The 19304-nt window shown below is 35.4% G+C and overlaps 1 protein-coding gene across 6 annotated transcripts in view; it reads right to left on the bottom strand.

Annotated features, from left to right (window-relative positions):
• The window catches only part of LOC144976952 (uncharacterized), a 111822-nt gene extending 101154 nt beyond the window's left edge, over positions 1–10668 (bottom strand). For all 6 annotated transcript variants that reach the window (XM_078921586.1, XM_078921590.1, XM_078921591.1 and 3 more), the window contains exons 1-2: positions 10227–10668; positions 2269–2350 (exon numbers count right to left, since the gene is read on the bottom strand). In XM_078921586.1, coding sequence (XP_078777712.1) covers positions 2269–2350; positions 10227–10278 — 134 coding nt within the window. In that variant the 5' untranslated portion in view covers positions 10279–10668. The remainder of the gene's footprint in view (positions 1–2268; positions 2351–10226) is intronic.
• Between the last annotated feature and the right edge of the window lie 8636 nt (positions 10669–19304).

The raw sequence follows: 19304 nt of genomic DNA, 5'->3' as shown, positions 1-19304 counted from the left end.
ATTATTATTTTTCTTTTCTGAATCCGCTCTGTATCGGAGACAGATATCCCTCCACCTTTGATCTTATTCTTATGTGCGGCTATGTGGTCTTGTGGTAAGACACTCGCTTTCGGATCGGAATGTCCTGGGTTCGAGCCTCGCATAGTTGATTCCTTGGAAAATGCTCTTTACTCACATTCTCTCACCGTACTCATGTGTAAAATGAGTACCTGGCCCTTGACAGCGTTGTCTCTTTCCGAAAAAAAAATGTAATATCGCCTAACAAAAAAAAATTAGGGCGATATATTGGACACCATATCAAGCGCATTTATGAAAAATAATGGATTTGAATGTTTTGGCGTAATTTGCAATTTGACCTTTTGACCTTAAAAAGTCGATGACAGTGTAATTCGATTTTGATAAACTTTTGGTATTATGGACCTTGAACCTGGCTTTTTCCCAAAAAAATCATCATTTAATTATTTCTGTGCCATTTGTATCGAAATTTTATGGAAATATAGATTCAAAAGCATTCCGGTAAATAAAGAAATTGGTTTTCAAAGTTGCGATATCTTTCTGTATACGTGTTACAATATTGACTAAAACATACCATAACTCTAAAACCGTTTATTTGATTTATTTAAAAATTCAGCACAGTAAAATATACACCATGTCAAGCAAATTTGTACAATAGGTTGAATTTGAATTTTTTTTTTTTGTTTTTTTTTTTTTGCATAATTTGCAAATTTGACCGTTGACCTTAAAATCGATGATAATGCAATTTAATATTTATAAAATTCTGGTATATTGTTTCTGGAGGCTTTTCTTATAATAAATATTGTCAAAACATTAAAAAATATATTATAATACCGTCTACAGTCAACATTATTTGGAATAAGATATAAATTGAGTAATTGGTTAAAAAAACAAAACAACTTAAATCTCAAATCCTTCTTTTACACTTGTTATAATTTTGATTAAAACGTGCTGTAACTCCAAAATATTGTTTGCATTCACTTCAAATTTTAGCACAATAAAACAAACACTGATTAAAGCACGTGAAAATAATAGAATTGAATATTTTTTAGGGGCATAATTTGCTGAATTTGACTTTTTGACCTTAAAAATTAGTTGGGTTTTAGTTGGTAAACTTTTCGGATAATGATCCTGAGGACTAAATCTATCCGAAAATGTATCGGAACCCTAGAAAGAAATTAGTTTACTTTAAATGCAAAGTGCCTCGACTAACGGGGATGATAGAATACGCTTCAACAGTCGTGACGTCACTTTCCCCGTAATGACGCATGGTAACTTAGTAACTTGCTCTAAACTATCGGAAGAATGGCGGGCGCCCTTATGAAACATTTCTCCGACGAGCATAAAAGCGTATCAAAAAACCATTATAAATCTGATCATGTTTTCACTTTTACACATTCTGATCACAAGATATATGAAAAGTTCTCGCCAGCATGAAGAATAAACAGTACAGATTTTCTTTGCTTAGTACCACGATGGCCGCCGTTGCTGGGCGACGTGACATCAGACTATTGAATGCAATTAACCTGAAATATACAGAGGGTTTGCAAATTACCCTTATATCAGTCTGTAAAAATAGTTTTATATTTTTATTTAGGTTTGCCAGTAATTCTGTGCTCGATGATGAAAATTTTACATTGGCTTTACGGAACAATGTTGATCCCAAACCCTGTTTTTTTATATAATAGATTATTATATAATAATAATAATAATAATAATAATAATAATAATAATAATAATAATAATAATAATAATAATAATAATAATAATAATATAATAAATAATAATATATATAATAATAATAATAATAATTTAAATTTAATATTAATTATATTATTATTATTATTATTATTATTATTATTATTATTTATTATTATTATTATTTATTATTATATTATTATTATTATTATTATTTATTATTATTATTTATTATTATTATATATTATTATTATTATTATTATTATTATTATTATTATTATTATTATTATATCATTTTATTATTGTTATTATATTATATATTATTATTATTATTATTATTTTATTATTATTATTATTATTATTATTATATATTATTATTATTATTATTATTATTATTATTATTATTATTCATATTATTATATTATATATATTATTATCATTCATATCATCATATCATATATATCATATCATCATCATCTACACTCATCATCATCATCATCATCATCATCATCATCATCATCATCAATATTATTATTTTCATTGTCCATTACTTACTGGCAAAGTTCATCCGGACTCGGATTATTTTGCACTAGTTCTAGGCATGATTGCATGATTTCCGGTTCGCATTGTGACGACGCTGCAAAAAAAAAAATTAATTAATTAAATTAAATAAAAGACATTACAGGTACGGTAAGAAAATATAAGATTTTAATCAATTTTATTGAGACATTAAGTTTGTTGCTGTTGTTGTTGTGTGGGGTTTTTGGCTTGTTTGTTTTTGTTTGTTTTTTTTTTGGGGTTTTTTTTAGGGGGGGGGGGGTTGTTTGCGACATTGTGGGTATATAACCTTTTCCAACGTCTCAACTTTGCGACGCTCGGAGCGGCACTCGAACCAAGGAACAACCGGTCCAAATACGAGTATATTGCCACTCGATTATAAATGCATTAAAGGCATTTCAATTACGATGACAGTTTCCAGACAAAAACTGCATTAATTACACATTAGAATAAACATTTTCTTATTATTTAAATTGAAGTGCGGCTATTTGGTCTTGTGGTATGATACTCGCTTTCGGATCGGAAGGTCCTAGGTTTGAGCCTCGCTCAAGCGCATGGTTAAATACTCACAACATCTTCCCACCAGAAGAAGTGCATCAACGCACAAAACTATGTGTGGCCTAAAGCGTTTATAGTCTGATTTAGTCTATATCATCTATTTTTTAGGGAGAACTAAAAATAAAATAAACAATAACTAAGAGCAGAGACATCCCCTTCATTCTTTCTTCAGAGGTGACAAATTGTGGAGAAGGCATTTGTGTTATATAAATATCACACTTTTTTTTTCTATAGCTCCATTTTCAGCACCCAATTAATCAATATATTTTTGACCAATCAAAATGCAGAATTTGTGACACACCCTTAAGCCCGCTCGGACAAATGTAACTTTGTTGTATATAAATAATAGACAGAAGCAAGGTGACATTACTTCACTTTTCGTTACTGCTTCTAGTTCTGCCATTAATCTCTCACCAGATTCTCTCACCCAGACTATAAACGTTAAAAGGTTACATATTATAGTTTTTTGGGGTTTTTTTTTTCCATTTTGTTTTTGTTGGGTTTTTTTGGGGTTTTTTTTTTTTTGATAGTACGACTGATCAGGCGTGTAGAATTAAGTAAGTATTTTACTTAAACCCATACAATCGATGGTCGTGCCGTGAAGATGTTTGAATAAACACTGTAATTGTTTACATTCGGACAACTGTACGAGGGGCGTGGTTATAGCTATAAAAATATATTTATCCCAACATGCAACAACAAACAGGTTTAAGGAGTTGGGTCACATAATATTATTATAGATATTATATTAAAAATAACCATCCAAAAAAAACCCCAAAGTCAACAACATAATAGTTATGTAAAGGAATGTGACATCTTGTACACTATGTAATTATCCTTTCGGGTCGACTGGTGGGCGGAGTTGCAATGTACGTAACAGATAATGGTAAGATGTTTAATACATTATGATAATAACAATAATAATATCGTGAGGAGGGGTTGATATTGTTAGAATAATATATCGGCATGAAAACGCTTTCGTACTTGCTGAGTCATTACTTACTTACCACGTGGCCTTCGTAAAGTTATGGCCTGATATTGACCAAATAATGACGTCAAAATGCCAGTCTTTTGCCACAAAAGAAAACAAATCGTGAGTTGTATTCAATAGTTCAACCAATGAAATAACATGTTTCCATTAGCTCTACTAACGACAACTCACTAGGCGGTGCAAAAACCAAATAATGACGTCAAAATGCCAGTCCTTTTGGATTTCAGTATCAGGCTATAGATAGAATGCGCTTGGCCAAGGAGTTCACAACATTGCCATCCGGAAGTATAACGGACCAACACACAAACTATGTGTAACCATGAACTTTTATAGTCTGGTTAATACAGTTTAGTGAGAACAACTCAAAACGCGGATGGCAAAAACCATAACAAAGGCCTGAGTGACGTCATCTGCATACTATCTATAACATAACGATGGCTACGCTTACTATCCACGTCTTCCTGGTTGACGTTGGTTGCCCGCACTCTGCGATGACAAATTTAAATGTCTGCCCATTCCTTCCGTCTGTTGACGGTATCATATTATAGATAGTTCGAAGATGACGTCACTCAGGTCTTTGTTATTGTTTTTTGTCATCCGCGTTTATGAATAATTCTCACTAAACTGTATTAACCAGACTATAAACGATCATGGTTACACACAGTTTTGTGTATTGGTCCGTTATACTTCCGGATGGCAATGTTATGAGCTTCTTAGCCAAGCGCATACTATCTATAAATAGTTCGAAGTTGACGTCACTCAGGCCTTTGTTATTGTATTTTGCCATCCGCGTTTATGAGTAATTCTCACTAAACTGTATTAACCAGACTATAAACGATCATGGTTACACACAGTTTTGTGTGTTGGTCCATTATACTTCCGGATGGCAATGTTGCGCATACAATCTATAGTAAGTCTCTTCCATTCATATCTGTCCATTCTTGGATATTTTTCTATAGATAGTATGCGCTTTTCTAAGAAGCTCGCAACATTGCCATCCGGAAGTATAACGGACCATTTCACAAAATTATATGTAACCTTAAACGTTTATAGTCTAGTTAATTTACTGTTTGGTGAGAATTACTCATAAACGCGGATGGCAAAAAGCAATAACAAAGACCTGAGTGACGTCATCTTCGTTCTATCTAATAACTGGACCTCGGTCTTCCTCTTCCTCGTTTGCCCTCCATTTTCCTCTGCACTACATCTTTCATTAGGGTGCATCGGATTCGGCATAAAATATAAAATTGAGCTTTATATAGCGTAATACCCACTAAATGTGCTCAAAGCGCTTTACAAGGTGGGTCCCTGGTTAACAGCAACATTTAACATGTAGGACGGGACATGACGCCTGTTAGGCGATATTACAATTTTTTCGGACGAAGACAACGCTGTTAACGGCCAGGTACTCATTTTACATCTGAGTACGCTGAGAGAATGTGAGTAAAGAGCCTTTTCCAACGACTCAACTATGCGCCGAGCGCGAAGCTCGAACCCAGGACCTTCCGAACCGAAAGCGAGTGTCATACCACTAGACCACATAGCCGCAATAGGATTCAATAGTCGTAACGGCACTTCCTTCCTAATGACGCATGGTAACTTAGCAACACTGGCTCTCAACTATCGGAACAATATCGGACGCCCGTGTGAAATATTTCTCCGGCGAGCATAAAGCGTATCCAGAGGAAAAAAACCCCATAAATTTGATCATGTTTTGACTTTTACACATTCTGGTCACAACAAATATGAAAAGTTCTAGCCAGCTTGAAGAATAAAAAGTAATGATTTTCTTTGTTTAGAACCAAGATGGGCGCCGTTGCCGGGCGGCGTGACATCAGACTACTGAATCCAATATGTGACAGAAAAAAACTGAATTTCCGCCTTTTGATGATCATTTCGTAGTTCTGACATGACCTCCAGCTTTTCAAGTCAGCTGTTATTCAATCTTCTTTGCTGGGTGCTCGATATCTTACAATATGTATGCATAAATACAGTTTTGACCGTCAGTATGCGTGCTCCCTTTTATTGGTGCTATGCGTTTCGGTAAAATACTCACATGTACCAGCCAGATATAACAAACAAACAAAACAATGTGCAACATTACAAGTTTATAAGTCTGATTGATATCATTTAGTGAGAACTATTCATTAAAATAGCTGTCTACAAACAATAACAAAGAGCTGAATGACATTAATTTCGATCCTTCTATAAAAGAGAATCAATTATTAATTCCATACATCAATGCTTGTGAAAAAAGTTATTCGCTTATCTTTTTATCATAGAATCTACAAGCCCAGTTTTAAAAATATATATAATTGTCATAAAGCAAATTGTTCTCTGTATTTTCATTTTTCAAAATTATCAATATTTTGTGGTTTATCGAGTCAAAAACATCTGGCATATGTTTCTACTAAAGCCAATTCCTACTAGTACCTTCCACATCAATTTTTTTTTTTTTAAACGAAAGAAAGCTGATATATTCTCCATCAACCGACTTGAACATATTTGCAGGTCTGATAACCGACCGGACAAACTTATTGGCTTGATTTGATATTGTATTAGTGGTTATTAAGTTGAATTGGTTTGAGAGTATTTCCATTACAACGATGAGCCCATAAAAATCAGGTTATCAGACCCGCAAATAAGTACATGCAACTAATTGTGCGGTGATCTGGTCTTGTGGTATGACACTCGCTTTCGGATCGGAAGGTCCTAAGTTCGAGCCTCGCTCGAGCGCATAGTTGAGTCCTTGGAAAAGGCTCTTTACTCATATTCCCTCACCGTACTCAGGTGTAAAATGAGTACCTGGATGTTAACAGCGTTATCTCTGTACGGAGAAAATTGTAACATCGCCTGACAAGCTTGATGTCTCGTTCTCCATGTCACGTGTTGCTGTTGATCAGGGACCCCTTGTAAAGCCCTTTGAGCACATTAAGTGGATATTGCGATATATAAAAAGCTTTTAAGGAATTAAAAATTAAGGCCTTTGATTCCTCCAAACGAAGGCAGAAATTTTCAATGTCATCTGTGATTGTAGTCCAAAGTCCCTGATTGTTTAAGAAAAATGGACCTACTTGGATTCTCAAGCTAACTTCTCTATACAATGTGCTCTGTTAGTAAGTCTTTGTGATATTTATAATCATAAGAGTTGCTATGATGTACATAGTATGCACTTGGCTAAGAAGTTCACAACACTTCCATCCGGAAGTAAAACTGGCCAACACACAAAATTGTGTGTAACCTTGAAGGTTTATAGTCTGGTTAATACAGTTTAGTGAGAAGTACTCATAAACGCGGATGGCAAAAAAAAACAATAACAAAGACATGAGTGACGCCATCTTCGAACTATCTATAGATAGTATGCGCTTGGCTAAGAAGCTCATAACATTGCCATCCGGAAGTATAACGGACCAACACACAAAACTGTGTGTTTCAATGAATTTTTATAGTCGGGTTAATACAGTTCAGTGAGCATTACTCAAAAACGCGGATGGCAAAAACAATAACAAAGACCTGAGTGACATCATCTTCGAACTATCTATATAGCAGATAATCAACGAGTGTCTTTTATTACGGTTTTTATTTCATGATCATTAAAACCTGTATTGATGCGAGTATTAACGAGTTTTAATCAAAGACAGACTAACAGAACCCATTCGGCGAGAGGCACCATGGAACATGATGTATGCGGATGATACAGTACTTTTGAATGATACAAAAGCTGAGGCAGAAAGGGAACTGGAGGGTTGGAGAATGTAACATGTATTGAAATATATTGGAGTTGTTCGGCTGTGTTTAATTATCTTTGGGTTCTTTATAGCGGTACGCATCTTGTGTTGTGCATGTTTTGCATGTGAGTGTGAATGGTGACTGCGTGAACGTATTAGCACCTTTTGTTACTTAGAAACATAATAAGACGTTGTTTTTGTATTAATTTAGTTTAAAAAATTACTCCGTCCTGGATTGTCAAAATATGTATTTGTTGTCAATTTTCCACATTATTAATTATAATTAAATTGAATTAACATAGTCTATACCCTGAGTCGTTACAGAGACGGGTGTTGGAAAGGAGGGGATTATGGGTAAGCAGACAGAATATTTGTGCATCGGACAACAGAGAGCAGAACCACCAATAAAGATAAGAGAAGAGGATGTGCCAGAGACATACCAATTCAAATACTTAGGCACAACTGTACAAGGAGATGGGGGCAATGAGGTGGAGGTTAAGAAGAGGATACAGGCAGAATGGAATACTTGAGGAATGTAAGGCTGAAGGGAAAAATATATACATCTTTTGTAAGACCAGCACTGTTGTATGGACTAGAGACATCAGCTACAACAGACAAACAAGATTTTTAAAAAGTTGAGGGGGCAGAAATGAGGATGTTGAGATTATGAGATGGTCACTTGGCTGGACAAGAAAAGATAAAGTTAAATGAAGTGAAGAATATATCATGGGTTTGAGCTTCGCTCGGCGAATAATTGAGTCATTGGAAAAGGCTCTTTAAACACATTCCCTCACCGTACTCAGGTGTAAAATGAGTACCTCATGTAATGGCCTTTAACAGTGTTGTCGCTGTCGGAAGAAAAAATTGTATTATCGCCTAACAGGCGTCATGTCTCTTTCTACATGTTAATTATTACTGTTGGTCAAGGACCCCTTGTAGAGCGCTTTGAAAACGTTTAATCGATACTACGCTATATACAAGCTCAAGTTTCAAGTTTTACAACATTCTTATAAGGTGTCATTTATGGCCTTATCCCCCATTTGAAGTTCAGAATTTGATGAAAATCTGCAGTTTATGTTCCAGGTCTTTATTTTGACCTCATGTTTCTGCCCATACAGTAAGAAGGATTTCACGTTGGTATTGAAAATCTTGATTTTTTATTTCCTGGTATGCATGTGCTTGTTTCGGCATACTGGTTTTAGCATTGCAAATACTTGTCTAATTTTTGTAATTCTGGAACCATTGACAACACCTGTCCCTCCCTTTTTGTCTAGAATAAGTAAAGTGGGTGGCTCTTCAAACAAGATGAAAAATAGTTTTGTTCTTGGTTTTCTTATCATCCATATTGTTATCGGCACATTGTTGTGATGGACATTTTCTCAAACGCAGAAAAAATAAAAATGTTCCATTACAAAAATGTACGAGGCGTTTAGTTATCAGGCCTGGAAATATGTGCGCGTCGGTCTCGTGGCGATTGGTGAGTACTAACTATATTACAAGCATAGCTATCTGTTCAATGAACAACTCAAAATTTACTATTCAAGTGTTGAAGAAAATTGGAACTCAATTTCTATTGTCCTAATAGACGATACATTTTAAAACATCGTAAAAGAACTCCATGGAGCTTTTTATTTGGGCACGGAGAAATATTTTTAGCATTTATTAATATCTTATGTATTTCGCTCACTTATCGTAGAATTCTTTGCCAATGTTACGACAAGAAAATGGTTGATATATATTTTAAGAATTTGATTGTATTCCAAGTAATGAGAGGAACAACTAACTGGTATCAATTCCATGCAATTACTCATACCTCATTGTCATACACACTAATAAAGAAGGTGGACATACAACTCACGTGCTAATATGATAGCGTCTGTTTTTGATGGGATTTGACAAAAACAAATTTGATATTTTGATAAATTCATCACGGTGTCTAATCAATCTGAGAATAAACACAAATCATCTTCATGTCAAATGTAAACATCATGCAAACTTTGGTGACGATTTGTCCAGTGCCTTCAAAAAAACCAATTTAGCCAAATATATAATAAGATAAGGAGCCTTGATTAAGAAAAAAAAAAAAAAAGGGGGGGGGGGGGTCGGCTACGTCCACATATTTTCAGGGCTGTTAAACAGGCGCGCGTATGGGCTTGTTTCAACACTGTGATAACGGACAACAATCTGCGTTTGTTTGAAGGTATTTCCATTACAACAATGAGCCCAATTTAGGTAATCAGACCTGCAAATAAGTACACGTCGGGGTGGACATATATACAGCTTCTCGCGTTTGAAATGATAGTTTTGTCTTTAAAAAGTCCTTCGAAGCTAATGGGTCTATTGAGCTCGAGTCTATCCAGGGTTCTGCGGTGTTAAAAAGAGAGTAACAATTATCTGCTACCCTTTGGATCGGACGCTAGTCTTTCAAAAAGTACTTTCTGCCAGATCTAATGGACCAAGCTATCTAATTTCTTCTGGAGGGAGCTAGGTCAGAATGAAAATTTAAAAAAAAAACAACTTGAAACGAAACCGTTCCCTTTGCATTTCCTTGTACAGAGAGTGTCTACACATTTGGTAATCTGGACCCCAATTAAATTCGTCATGGGCCATTTAATCATCTTTTATATTATTTAATTCTAATCCATATTCCAATTGGAATATTCCAATTCCATACTTACCGATTGCGGGGAGCGCCAGGATAAAAGCAATGAAAATCGCCTTTAGAGCCATCTTCGAAACAGGGTATTAGACGAGCTTAGAACTCTAAGTGTATCACAACAACAACAATCTGGACTCAAATACTTTCAAAGAAATATATATATAGAGAGAGTGTTTTATAGAGCCTTTAACACGAAAGTAAAAGAAAAACACTGGCAATATTTCCACAATTCAGCTCATGGTCGGTGTTGGTCAAAAATGAGGAACTCGTTTTTAATCGAAACCAGAGATGCGAAATTTTGTCTAATGACCGCGAAATGAAACTTTGAAATGGAATTCAGGGAAAAGCGAACATTTTAATGTCTGAAGAGACGAAAACCCGGGTTTGCAGAATAGTTTTTGTAATTCAAGCTTAGGTAATTTTGATAATTATTGTGTGTACATCATTTCCATATTATTATGACGGCAGAGGGTTTTTTTAAAGTCATAACTCAACGCGTGACTCGATTTTTTTTTTTTTTTTGTTTTTTGTTTTTTGGTTAAATTTAAAGATTAAAAAACAATGAATTCTAATTCATACTTAGCAAAAGCATCAATAAATCCTTTTGTATGAGTTGGTGAATGAAAAGAATAGATGTGAATACGCTTTGATACACAAAAGACTTCTGGATAAAGACCGAAGACTTTTAAAACGTTTTATGCGTAATAATATAATTTAATTATACACTCTCCTGTCGAACTGTCTTATAAACAAAATATCCTGAATTCTCGGTCTTTAACACCCCCCCCCCCCCCCCCCCCCCCCCCATCTCCCCACACACCAACCCAAACAAAACCACACGTGCACACACACACACACACACACACACACAAACCGCACAACACACACACACACAGATAGATAGATAGATAGATAGATAGATAGATAGATAGATAGATAGAGAGAGAGAGAGAGAGAAAGAGAGTGGGAGATAGAGAGAGGGAGAGAGATGAGAAAGAGAGTGGGAGATAGATAGAGAGATAGATAGATAGAGAGAGAGGAAAGAGAGTGGGAGATAGAGATAGAGAGGGGGAGGGAAGAGAGAGAGAGAGAGAGAGAGAGAGAGAGAGAGAGAGGGGGGGGGGGAAGAGAGTGGGAGATAGAGATAGAGAGAGGGGAGAGAGAGAGAGAGAGAGAGAGAGAGAGAGAGAGAGAGAGAGAGGGAGAGAGAGAGAGGGCGAGAGACATACACACCACGGCATTGTTTCCCGAACACGCACCGATCCATTCTCTGTTGTTTATAATCTAAAATCATTCACAACTGTAACCAGTCGTCTCAAAACGGAACTATGTCAGGGGGGAGGGGGGGGGGGGGGGGGTTGTCAAAAAAATGATTTGAGGTTTGGATTATTTGAAATGTTAAAATTTAGAAACTACCTACATTTAAAAAAAGATTATCCATCGTGCTCCATAAAACATTATAAACTTAATCGTAACCTTGTATTATTTAGTTAGTGTCATATTATTTTAAGAGTGTGACTATAAACAAAAAGGGCGTTAAAAGGGTAATTTGTACTGAATAAAATAGAATTTGTATTTAGTGTGGAAAGCAATCTCCAACATCTGCTTTAGACTTGAGACCTAGATGCTTTACTTTCAAACATTAAAAAACAAACAAACTAGAAACGTGATCAGGGTATGTTGTTTGTTATTCGTTGTATTATGAATGCAACAAAAGAAATATTTCCTAAACGTCCGGAATCAAGCAAGCTAGTTGTATAATTTGATTGACAGTTCATTGATATTTAAACGTCATTAATTGCATATTGAAACCATCACACTTATATTTATCCTTTGTCGTATTTTGCACAGTATTGATAATGGCATTTCTAGTCATAGTTCTGTCATACATACATTGGCAAAACGTCCACACTCCAGCACGGTTTCCTCGAACTCCTCGGGAAATGCAAAAACATTCGAGGAAACCGTCGTTGCCATGACGTTTGATGAGGAAATGGGGGCGAGGGGGGGGGGGGGGGGGGGGTAAACGGTATGGTCTTTGCATCGTACCAGAACGATACCTTGTTCGAATATCCACCGTGTTATTTGGCCATCAGCAAGCCACCTCTACCTAGCTCAATTTGCGGCGCTGTGCTGCAGCTGAAATCTGGGTTATTCCAGTCTTCCCCTTAAATAAACCCTAAGACAAATTTCGGCACGAGGACGAATAAAGGGAACGTTATTATTATTTACTTTATTGATATGTTACAAAGTCTGTTCGTGTGTGTGTGTGTGTGTGTGTGTGTGTGTGTGTGTATGTATGTGTCGAAAGGGGGGGGGGGGAATACTGTATCTCAACATTCATTTACTGACTTAGCCAACCATTATCACATCATGGCCCGTGGTATTGATATTGGAACTAATTGCAAAGCGATGAGATGAAGCAGGGAGGTTCTTTTATGTGGAACATCGATGGAGTATGTGAGTGGCTATACTGCATACACACAATTGCAGTGTAGACATATGCACACGATACACACATAAAGTAAATGTCAATATTACAGTAAGTCATCAGTAGTCGAAATCACCGGGCGCAATTAAATAACAACAAACTTTTTTGTTTGTTTGTTTACGTTGGCTGGGTGAAATTAGCTAGAGGAAACCATGCTCGATGTAAACATTTGTTCGACGAAGGAATGGAATGATAACAAAGAATAATAAGGAAAAAATTCGGGACATTCGAACGAGTTCGAGGAAACCGTGTGTTCGAGGAATCCGTGTTCGAGGAAACCGTGCTGGAGTGTATTTTCATTTGGGCTTGAAAAAAAAATACTTCACACGTTGATGGATTAAGATGACCTCTCCATCAACTCCCTCTGTTTATCAAAATAATTAAGCCTGAGACTTCAAACAAGTTCCAGAGAAATCCCAGGTTTTTAAATGTTTGACAAGTCAAGTGGCATTTTGATTCATTTGACAGTTGATAAATATATCAAAATATTTCTGGCACAAAGAGAAAACGTGTTTTGTCAGTTTACATGGTCCCGATAGCTCAGTTGGTAGAGCATTCGCTTTACACGCAACGGGACCGAGATCGATCCCAGGTGCATTCGAATTTTTTCTGTCCCCCAACCTCCCCCTGTCCAACAGGCAGTGATTGGGTAGCTGGGTCTGTTAGATCTGGCAGAATGTACTTTGAGACAGACTAGGGTCCTATCCAAAGGGTAGTAAGCAATTGCATTTGTCCGTTTCACGCGAAATAAACCGGGATAAACTCCGTCTCGATGGGCCAAATGGCTCCAAAGGACTACTTTTTTAAAAACTTTTTTTTTTTGTTGGCAGTTTACAGTTTTGTTGCTTTTAGTAGTTATAACCCACCACCTCAAAACGGTATTACGCTGGGTAAATTTAAATGCTAAAAGCTGAATAACAATAAAACACAAAATGCAACTTTTAATAGCGCATTATGGTATATATGCACTCAAAGAATCACAAGTCAACAGCCACTTAGAATGCCAGACAAGAGATGAACTATAATTCTTCTAACTAAAGTAAGAAAAGTCTTTTGTCGGTGTGTTGCAGTATAGACTTGGATCGGTTGACCAGGGGATAGCCGAACGGTTTGATGTCTCGACTTGTGACACATGTCAAGCAATGCATCCAGTCAGAAACTGGTTGAATAACTGTGACCCCGACCTTATGTCTTTAGGAAAATACTTTATTTTCTTTATAAAGATCTGAAAAAAGTGTGTATGAAACAGTGCCAGATAGACATCCCAAAAAAGTCACCCTGCCTCATCATTTAGGGATGGGATGGTTTTTTTTTTTTCTCTTGTATTTTTCTCTCTGCTTTTTTTCTTGTCTTCTTCCAGAGCTTCAGGCTGAAGATTGTATTGGCACTGTTTCATATACACGTTTTCAGATCTTTATCTTACACCAGTGCCTGCCCTTTAATTTTTCACTTTAAACTCATTATTTTACTTGACTTGGGTACGAATAAGAGTACATATCTTGATAATGGTTTAACGGATATTTATTTATTTATTTATTTATTTATTTTTTGTGTGTGTTTGTTTTCTTTGCTTGATTTTTTAATTAATTATTTTTTTTTATTTTTGGAGAGGGTGGCGATGTTGTTTTTTGGTTGTTTTATTTTATTTTTTTGGAGGGGGTGGGGGAGGGGGGGAGGGGGGTGGTTGAGAGGGAGGGGGGGGGGGTTTGAGAGGGAGGAGTGTTTTTTTTTCTCTCTTTACTTTCATAAATCATCCACTATTTACACGACCCCAAACTTGTCAAGACAATCATCGGAAGATCTCAGGTTTAAGATTTAGAAAAGATTGGAATCAACTTTTTACATCGAATTTTTTAATTAAAAGTTTTCTGCCCAAAAGTGAGAAAAACGTGTTTTGTCTGATATACCCGTGTTTAAATACTTGCGTGAAATATAATGCCCTAAAGTAATGTGTTTACTACTATACTATCGCTTTCACTCGTCTATTATTATTATTATTATTATTATTATTATTATTATTATTATTATTATTATTATTATTATTATTATTTATTATTATCATCATCATCATCATCATCATCATTATTATTATTATTATTATTATTATTATTATTATTATTATTATTATTATTATTATATTATTATTATTATCATTATGATTATGATTATGATTATGATTATTGTTATTCTTCTTCTTCTTCTTCTTCTTCTTCTTCTTCTTCTTCTTCTTCTTCTTCTTCTTCTTCTTCTTCTTCTTCTTCTTCTTATTATTATTATTATTATTATTATTATTATCATTATGATTATGATTATGATTATGATTATTGTTATTCTTCTTCTTCTTCTTCTTCTTCTTCTTCTTCTTCTTCTTCTTCTTCTTCTTCTTCTTCTTCTTCTTCTTCTTCTTCTTATTATTATTATTATTATTATTATTATTTATTATTATTATTATTATTATTATTATTATTATTATTATTATTATTATTATTATTATTATTATTATTATTATTATTATTATTATTATTATTATTATTATTATTATTATTATTATTATTATTATTATTATTATTAGTAGTATGTAGTAGTAGTAGTAGTAGTAGTAGTAGTAGTAGTAGTAGTAGTAGTAGTAGTATGTAGTAGTAGTAGTGTAGTAGTAGTAGTAGTAGTAGTAGTAGTGTAGTAGTAGTAGTAGTAGTAGTGTAGTAGTAGTAGTAGTAGTAGTAGTAGTAGTAGTAGTAGTAGTAGTAGTAGTAGTGTAGTAGTGTAGTAGTAGTATTTAGTAGTATAGTAGTGTAGTAGTAGTAGTAGTAGTAGTAGTAGTAGTAGTAGTAGTAGTAGTAGTAGTAGTAGTAGTAGTAGTAGTAGTAGTAGTAGTAGTAGTAGTAGTTAGTAGTAGTAGTAGTAGTAGTAGTAGTAGTAGTAGTAGTAGTGGTAGTAGTAGTAGTAGTAGTAGTAGTAGTAGTAGTAGTAGTAGTAGTAGTAGTAGTAGTAGTATTAGTAGGAGTAGTAGCAGTAGGAGTAGTAATTTTATCATTATTATTATTATTGGGTTGCTTTTTTGTTATCATTATCATCATCATCGTCATCATGATCATGATTAAGTATTACGATTTGCATTAATGTTGTTATCTTTTATTATTATCATCATCATTTTTATCATTATTCAACGGAATCATTTCATCAAGGTACAATACGTCATAACATATCACCATCTATATCTATACTATTGTCGGGGCATTACATGGCATGATATTATAACCAAAGGGGGGAAGTTCCTGCTTTGTATCCCAGGCTATGAGGACTATGATTAACATGATACGGATGGCTTGATCCAGACTGGTTGTTTGTTTATGAATCTGTGTGCTATGTCTGTATGTGTATGTGTTTGTATGCCTATTTACAAACAAGTGATAGGCTACTTATGCGATTTCATTTTTTGCATGTGCGTATGCGAACGAATACAGTTTTACTCGTCTTAAATGTTTTCCCTTTCAAGTCAATATTTAAAATTCTAAAAATGAATCCAAATCAATTTCGATGTCAATCTGTCGAAAACTAAATAAACATCTTTTAAAAACTGTTTGGCAAGGAAGCGTTTACTCATGCATCGGCTATATTGTCACGATGTTAACCTTGATGCTATTCGGGACTTATGGAGCTAAAGGGTATCCCAGTTTCTCCAGCGTCTCACTCAACCCTAACACCGACTATATCCATAGTTGACACGGGGTTACTTTTACCCCATGCCTATTTATTATATTTTTATGAGACAAATTATAGGCGTAGTATCAAAGCTAATGTTTTTAGTTTTTGCATGCTAATGATATTTGAATAAAACTCTCAATGCACATGGTCATTTTTAATACATCTATTTCCAATTTTGAAATTTAACAAAATCTCTAGGATTGAGTGAGTTAATGGTAGCAAAGGGGACGACCAACAATGTATTGCTATGTAATGACCAACTATATAATGTATTGCTGTTTTAGTAAAATACCGGACATACCGTATCAACACATAAAACTATGTGTAACCTTGAGCGTTTATAATCTGATTGATAGAATTTAGTGAGTACTAATTTAAAAAATGGTTGGGTAAAAACAATAACAAAGCGCTGAGTGAAGTCAACTTCTTTCCATATAGATAGAATGCGCTTGGCCAAGGAGTTCACAACATTGCCATCCGGAAGTATAACGGACGAACACACACACTCTGTGTAACCATGAACTTTTATAGTCTGGTTAATACAGTTTAGTGAGAACAACTCACAAACGCGGATGGCAAAAACAATAACAAAGGCCTGAGTGACGTCATCTGCATACTATCTATAGATAGTATACGCTTGTCTAAGAATCTCACAACATAGCCATCCGGAAGTATAAAGGACCAACACACAAAGCTATGTGTAAACTTGAACGTTTATAGTCTGGGTGATACAGTTTAGTGAGAAGTACTCATAAACGTGGATGGCAAAAAACAATAACAAAGACCAGAGTGACGTCATCTTCGTTATATCTATAGATAGAATGCGTTTGGCTAAGAAGCTCACAACATTGCCATCCGGAAGAATAACGGACCAACACACACAAAACTCTGTGTAACCATGAACTTTTATAGCTTGGATAATAGTTTATTGAGAATCACTCACAAAAGTGGATGGACAAAAACAATAACAAAAACCTGAGTGACGTCATCTTCGTTCTATCTATAATATATTCAGGTTTTTGTCCAACCGAGTCATTGATCACATGATTTGTTGCTGTCCAACGATTGGATATTTCTTAATAAATTCAAACACGCTGATTTATGAAAGATGTAAACATGCACAGGGGCCAAGTTCATGGATCGACATTGACGTCAATCAGCTCTTTGTTGTTGCTTTTAGTCAGCCATATTTACGAGTAGTTCTCACTAAATTGTATTAATCAGACTATAGATAGTATGAAGTTGACGTCACTCAGGTCTTTATTATTGCTTTTTGCCACCCGCTGGTATGAGTAATTCTCACTAAACTATTTTAACCAGACTATAAACGTTCAAGGTTACACATACTTTTGTGTGTGCGTCCGTTTAGATAGTGTGCCCTTGGCAAGGAAGCTCACATTGCCATCCGGAAGTATATTGGACCAACACACAAAACAATGTGTAACTTTGAAAATGTATAGACCACAATCACAACATTGCCATCCGGAAATATTACGGACACACAAAACTATGTGTAACTTTGAACGTTTATATATAGTATGCTCTTGGCTAAGAAGCTCACAACATTGCCATCCGGAAGAATAACGGACGAACACACAAAACTCTGTGTAATCATGACTGTTTATAGTCTGGTTAATACAGTTTAGTGAGAATTACTCATAGACGCGGATGGTAAAAAGCAATAACAAAGACCTGAGTGACATGAACTTCATACATCTATACTTCCGGACGGCAACGCTGTGAGCTTCTTAGCCAAGCGCAGACCATCTATAAATTGCATCAATCAGAATATAAACGTTTAAGGTTACACACAGTTTTGGGTGTTGTTACGTTATATTTATATCCTGGCTGGCGGAGGTTTTGAGTTTTTAAGATAAAAGCATACATACCATCAATAAAATGACCGATCGTGAAGTTGGATATTTCGAAAACTGTGAACACTTGTTTATTATGCAGGTCAATAAGCCTCAACAGTCATAACGTCACTTCCCTCGTAATGACGCATGGTAACTTAATAACTGGCTCTAAACTATCGGAACAATGGCGGACGCCCTTATGAAATATTTCTCCGAGCATAAAAGCGTATCCCGAGGAAAAAAAAAACCTCATTATAAATCTGATCATGTTTTGACTTTTACACGTTTTGATCACAAGACATATGAAAAGTTCTAGCCTGCATGAAGAATAAAAAGTACCGATTTTCTTTGTTTTGAACCACGATGGCCGTCGTTGCTGGGTGACGTGACATCAGACTATTGAATCCAAATGAACAAATAATATAAATCATCCCCCATTGTTTGCTGACATCTTTTATAGGCCGCCAGTCTAACGATAAGTACTTTCAGCCAGATTTAACAATCCAAGCTACCGGCAAGTGACCTCTCTGCCCATCATGGGGGTGTGGGGGGCGTGGGTCCAGACGACCTCACCCAGTCAAAATAGCTCGCTTCATTTTATAGATAGTGTGCGCTTGGCTTAGAAGCTCACAACATTGCCATCTGGAAGTATAAAGGACCAACACACAAAACTATGTGTAACCTAAAAAGTTTAGTCTGATTAATAGTCAAGTGAGAAGTACTCATACTCATAAACGCGGATGGCAAAAAACAATAACAAAGACCCGACTGACGTCAACTTCGTTCTATCTGAAGAAGAGCGAAGAGGACGTCAATCTGGTCTTTGTTATTGTCATTTTGCCATCCACGTTATGAGTAATTCTCACTAAACTGTATGAACCAGACTATAAACAGTCGTGATTACACAGAGTTTTGTGTGTTCGTCCGTTATACTTTTGGATGGCAATGTTTAGTCCGTTCCTTTAATGGACAAATTGTGCAAATCGTGTAACCAGCATGAAATTTTCACACAAAATGCAGAATTTTATGAGGATTTCGAAAATAG

Source organism: Berghia stephanieae, chromosome 7 (genome assembly GCF_034508935.2).
Source record: "Berghia stephanieae isolate SIO BIC M18660-M18661 chromosome 7, UCSD_Bste_1.3, whole genome shotgun sequence".
Taxonomy (NCBI): Eukaryota; Metazoa; Mollusca; class Gastropoda; order Nudibranchia; family Aeolidiidae; genus Berghia; species Berghia stephanieae.
This window is presented reverse-complemented; position numbering and strand designations above follow the sequence as displayed.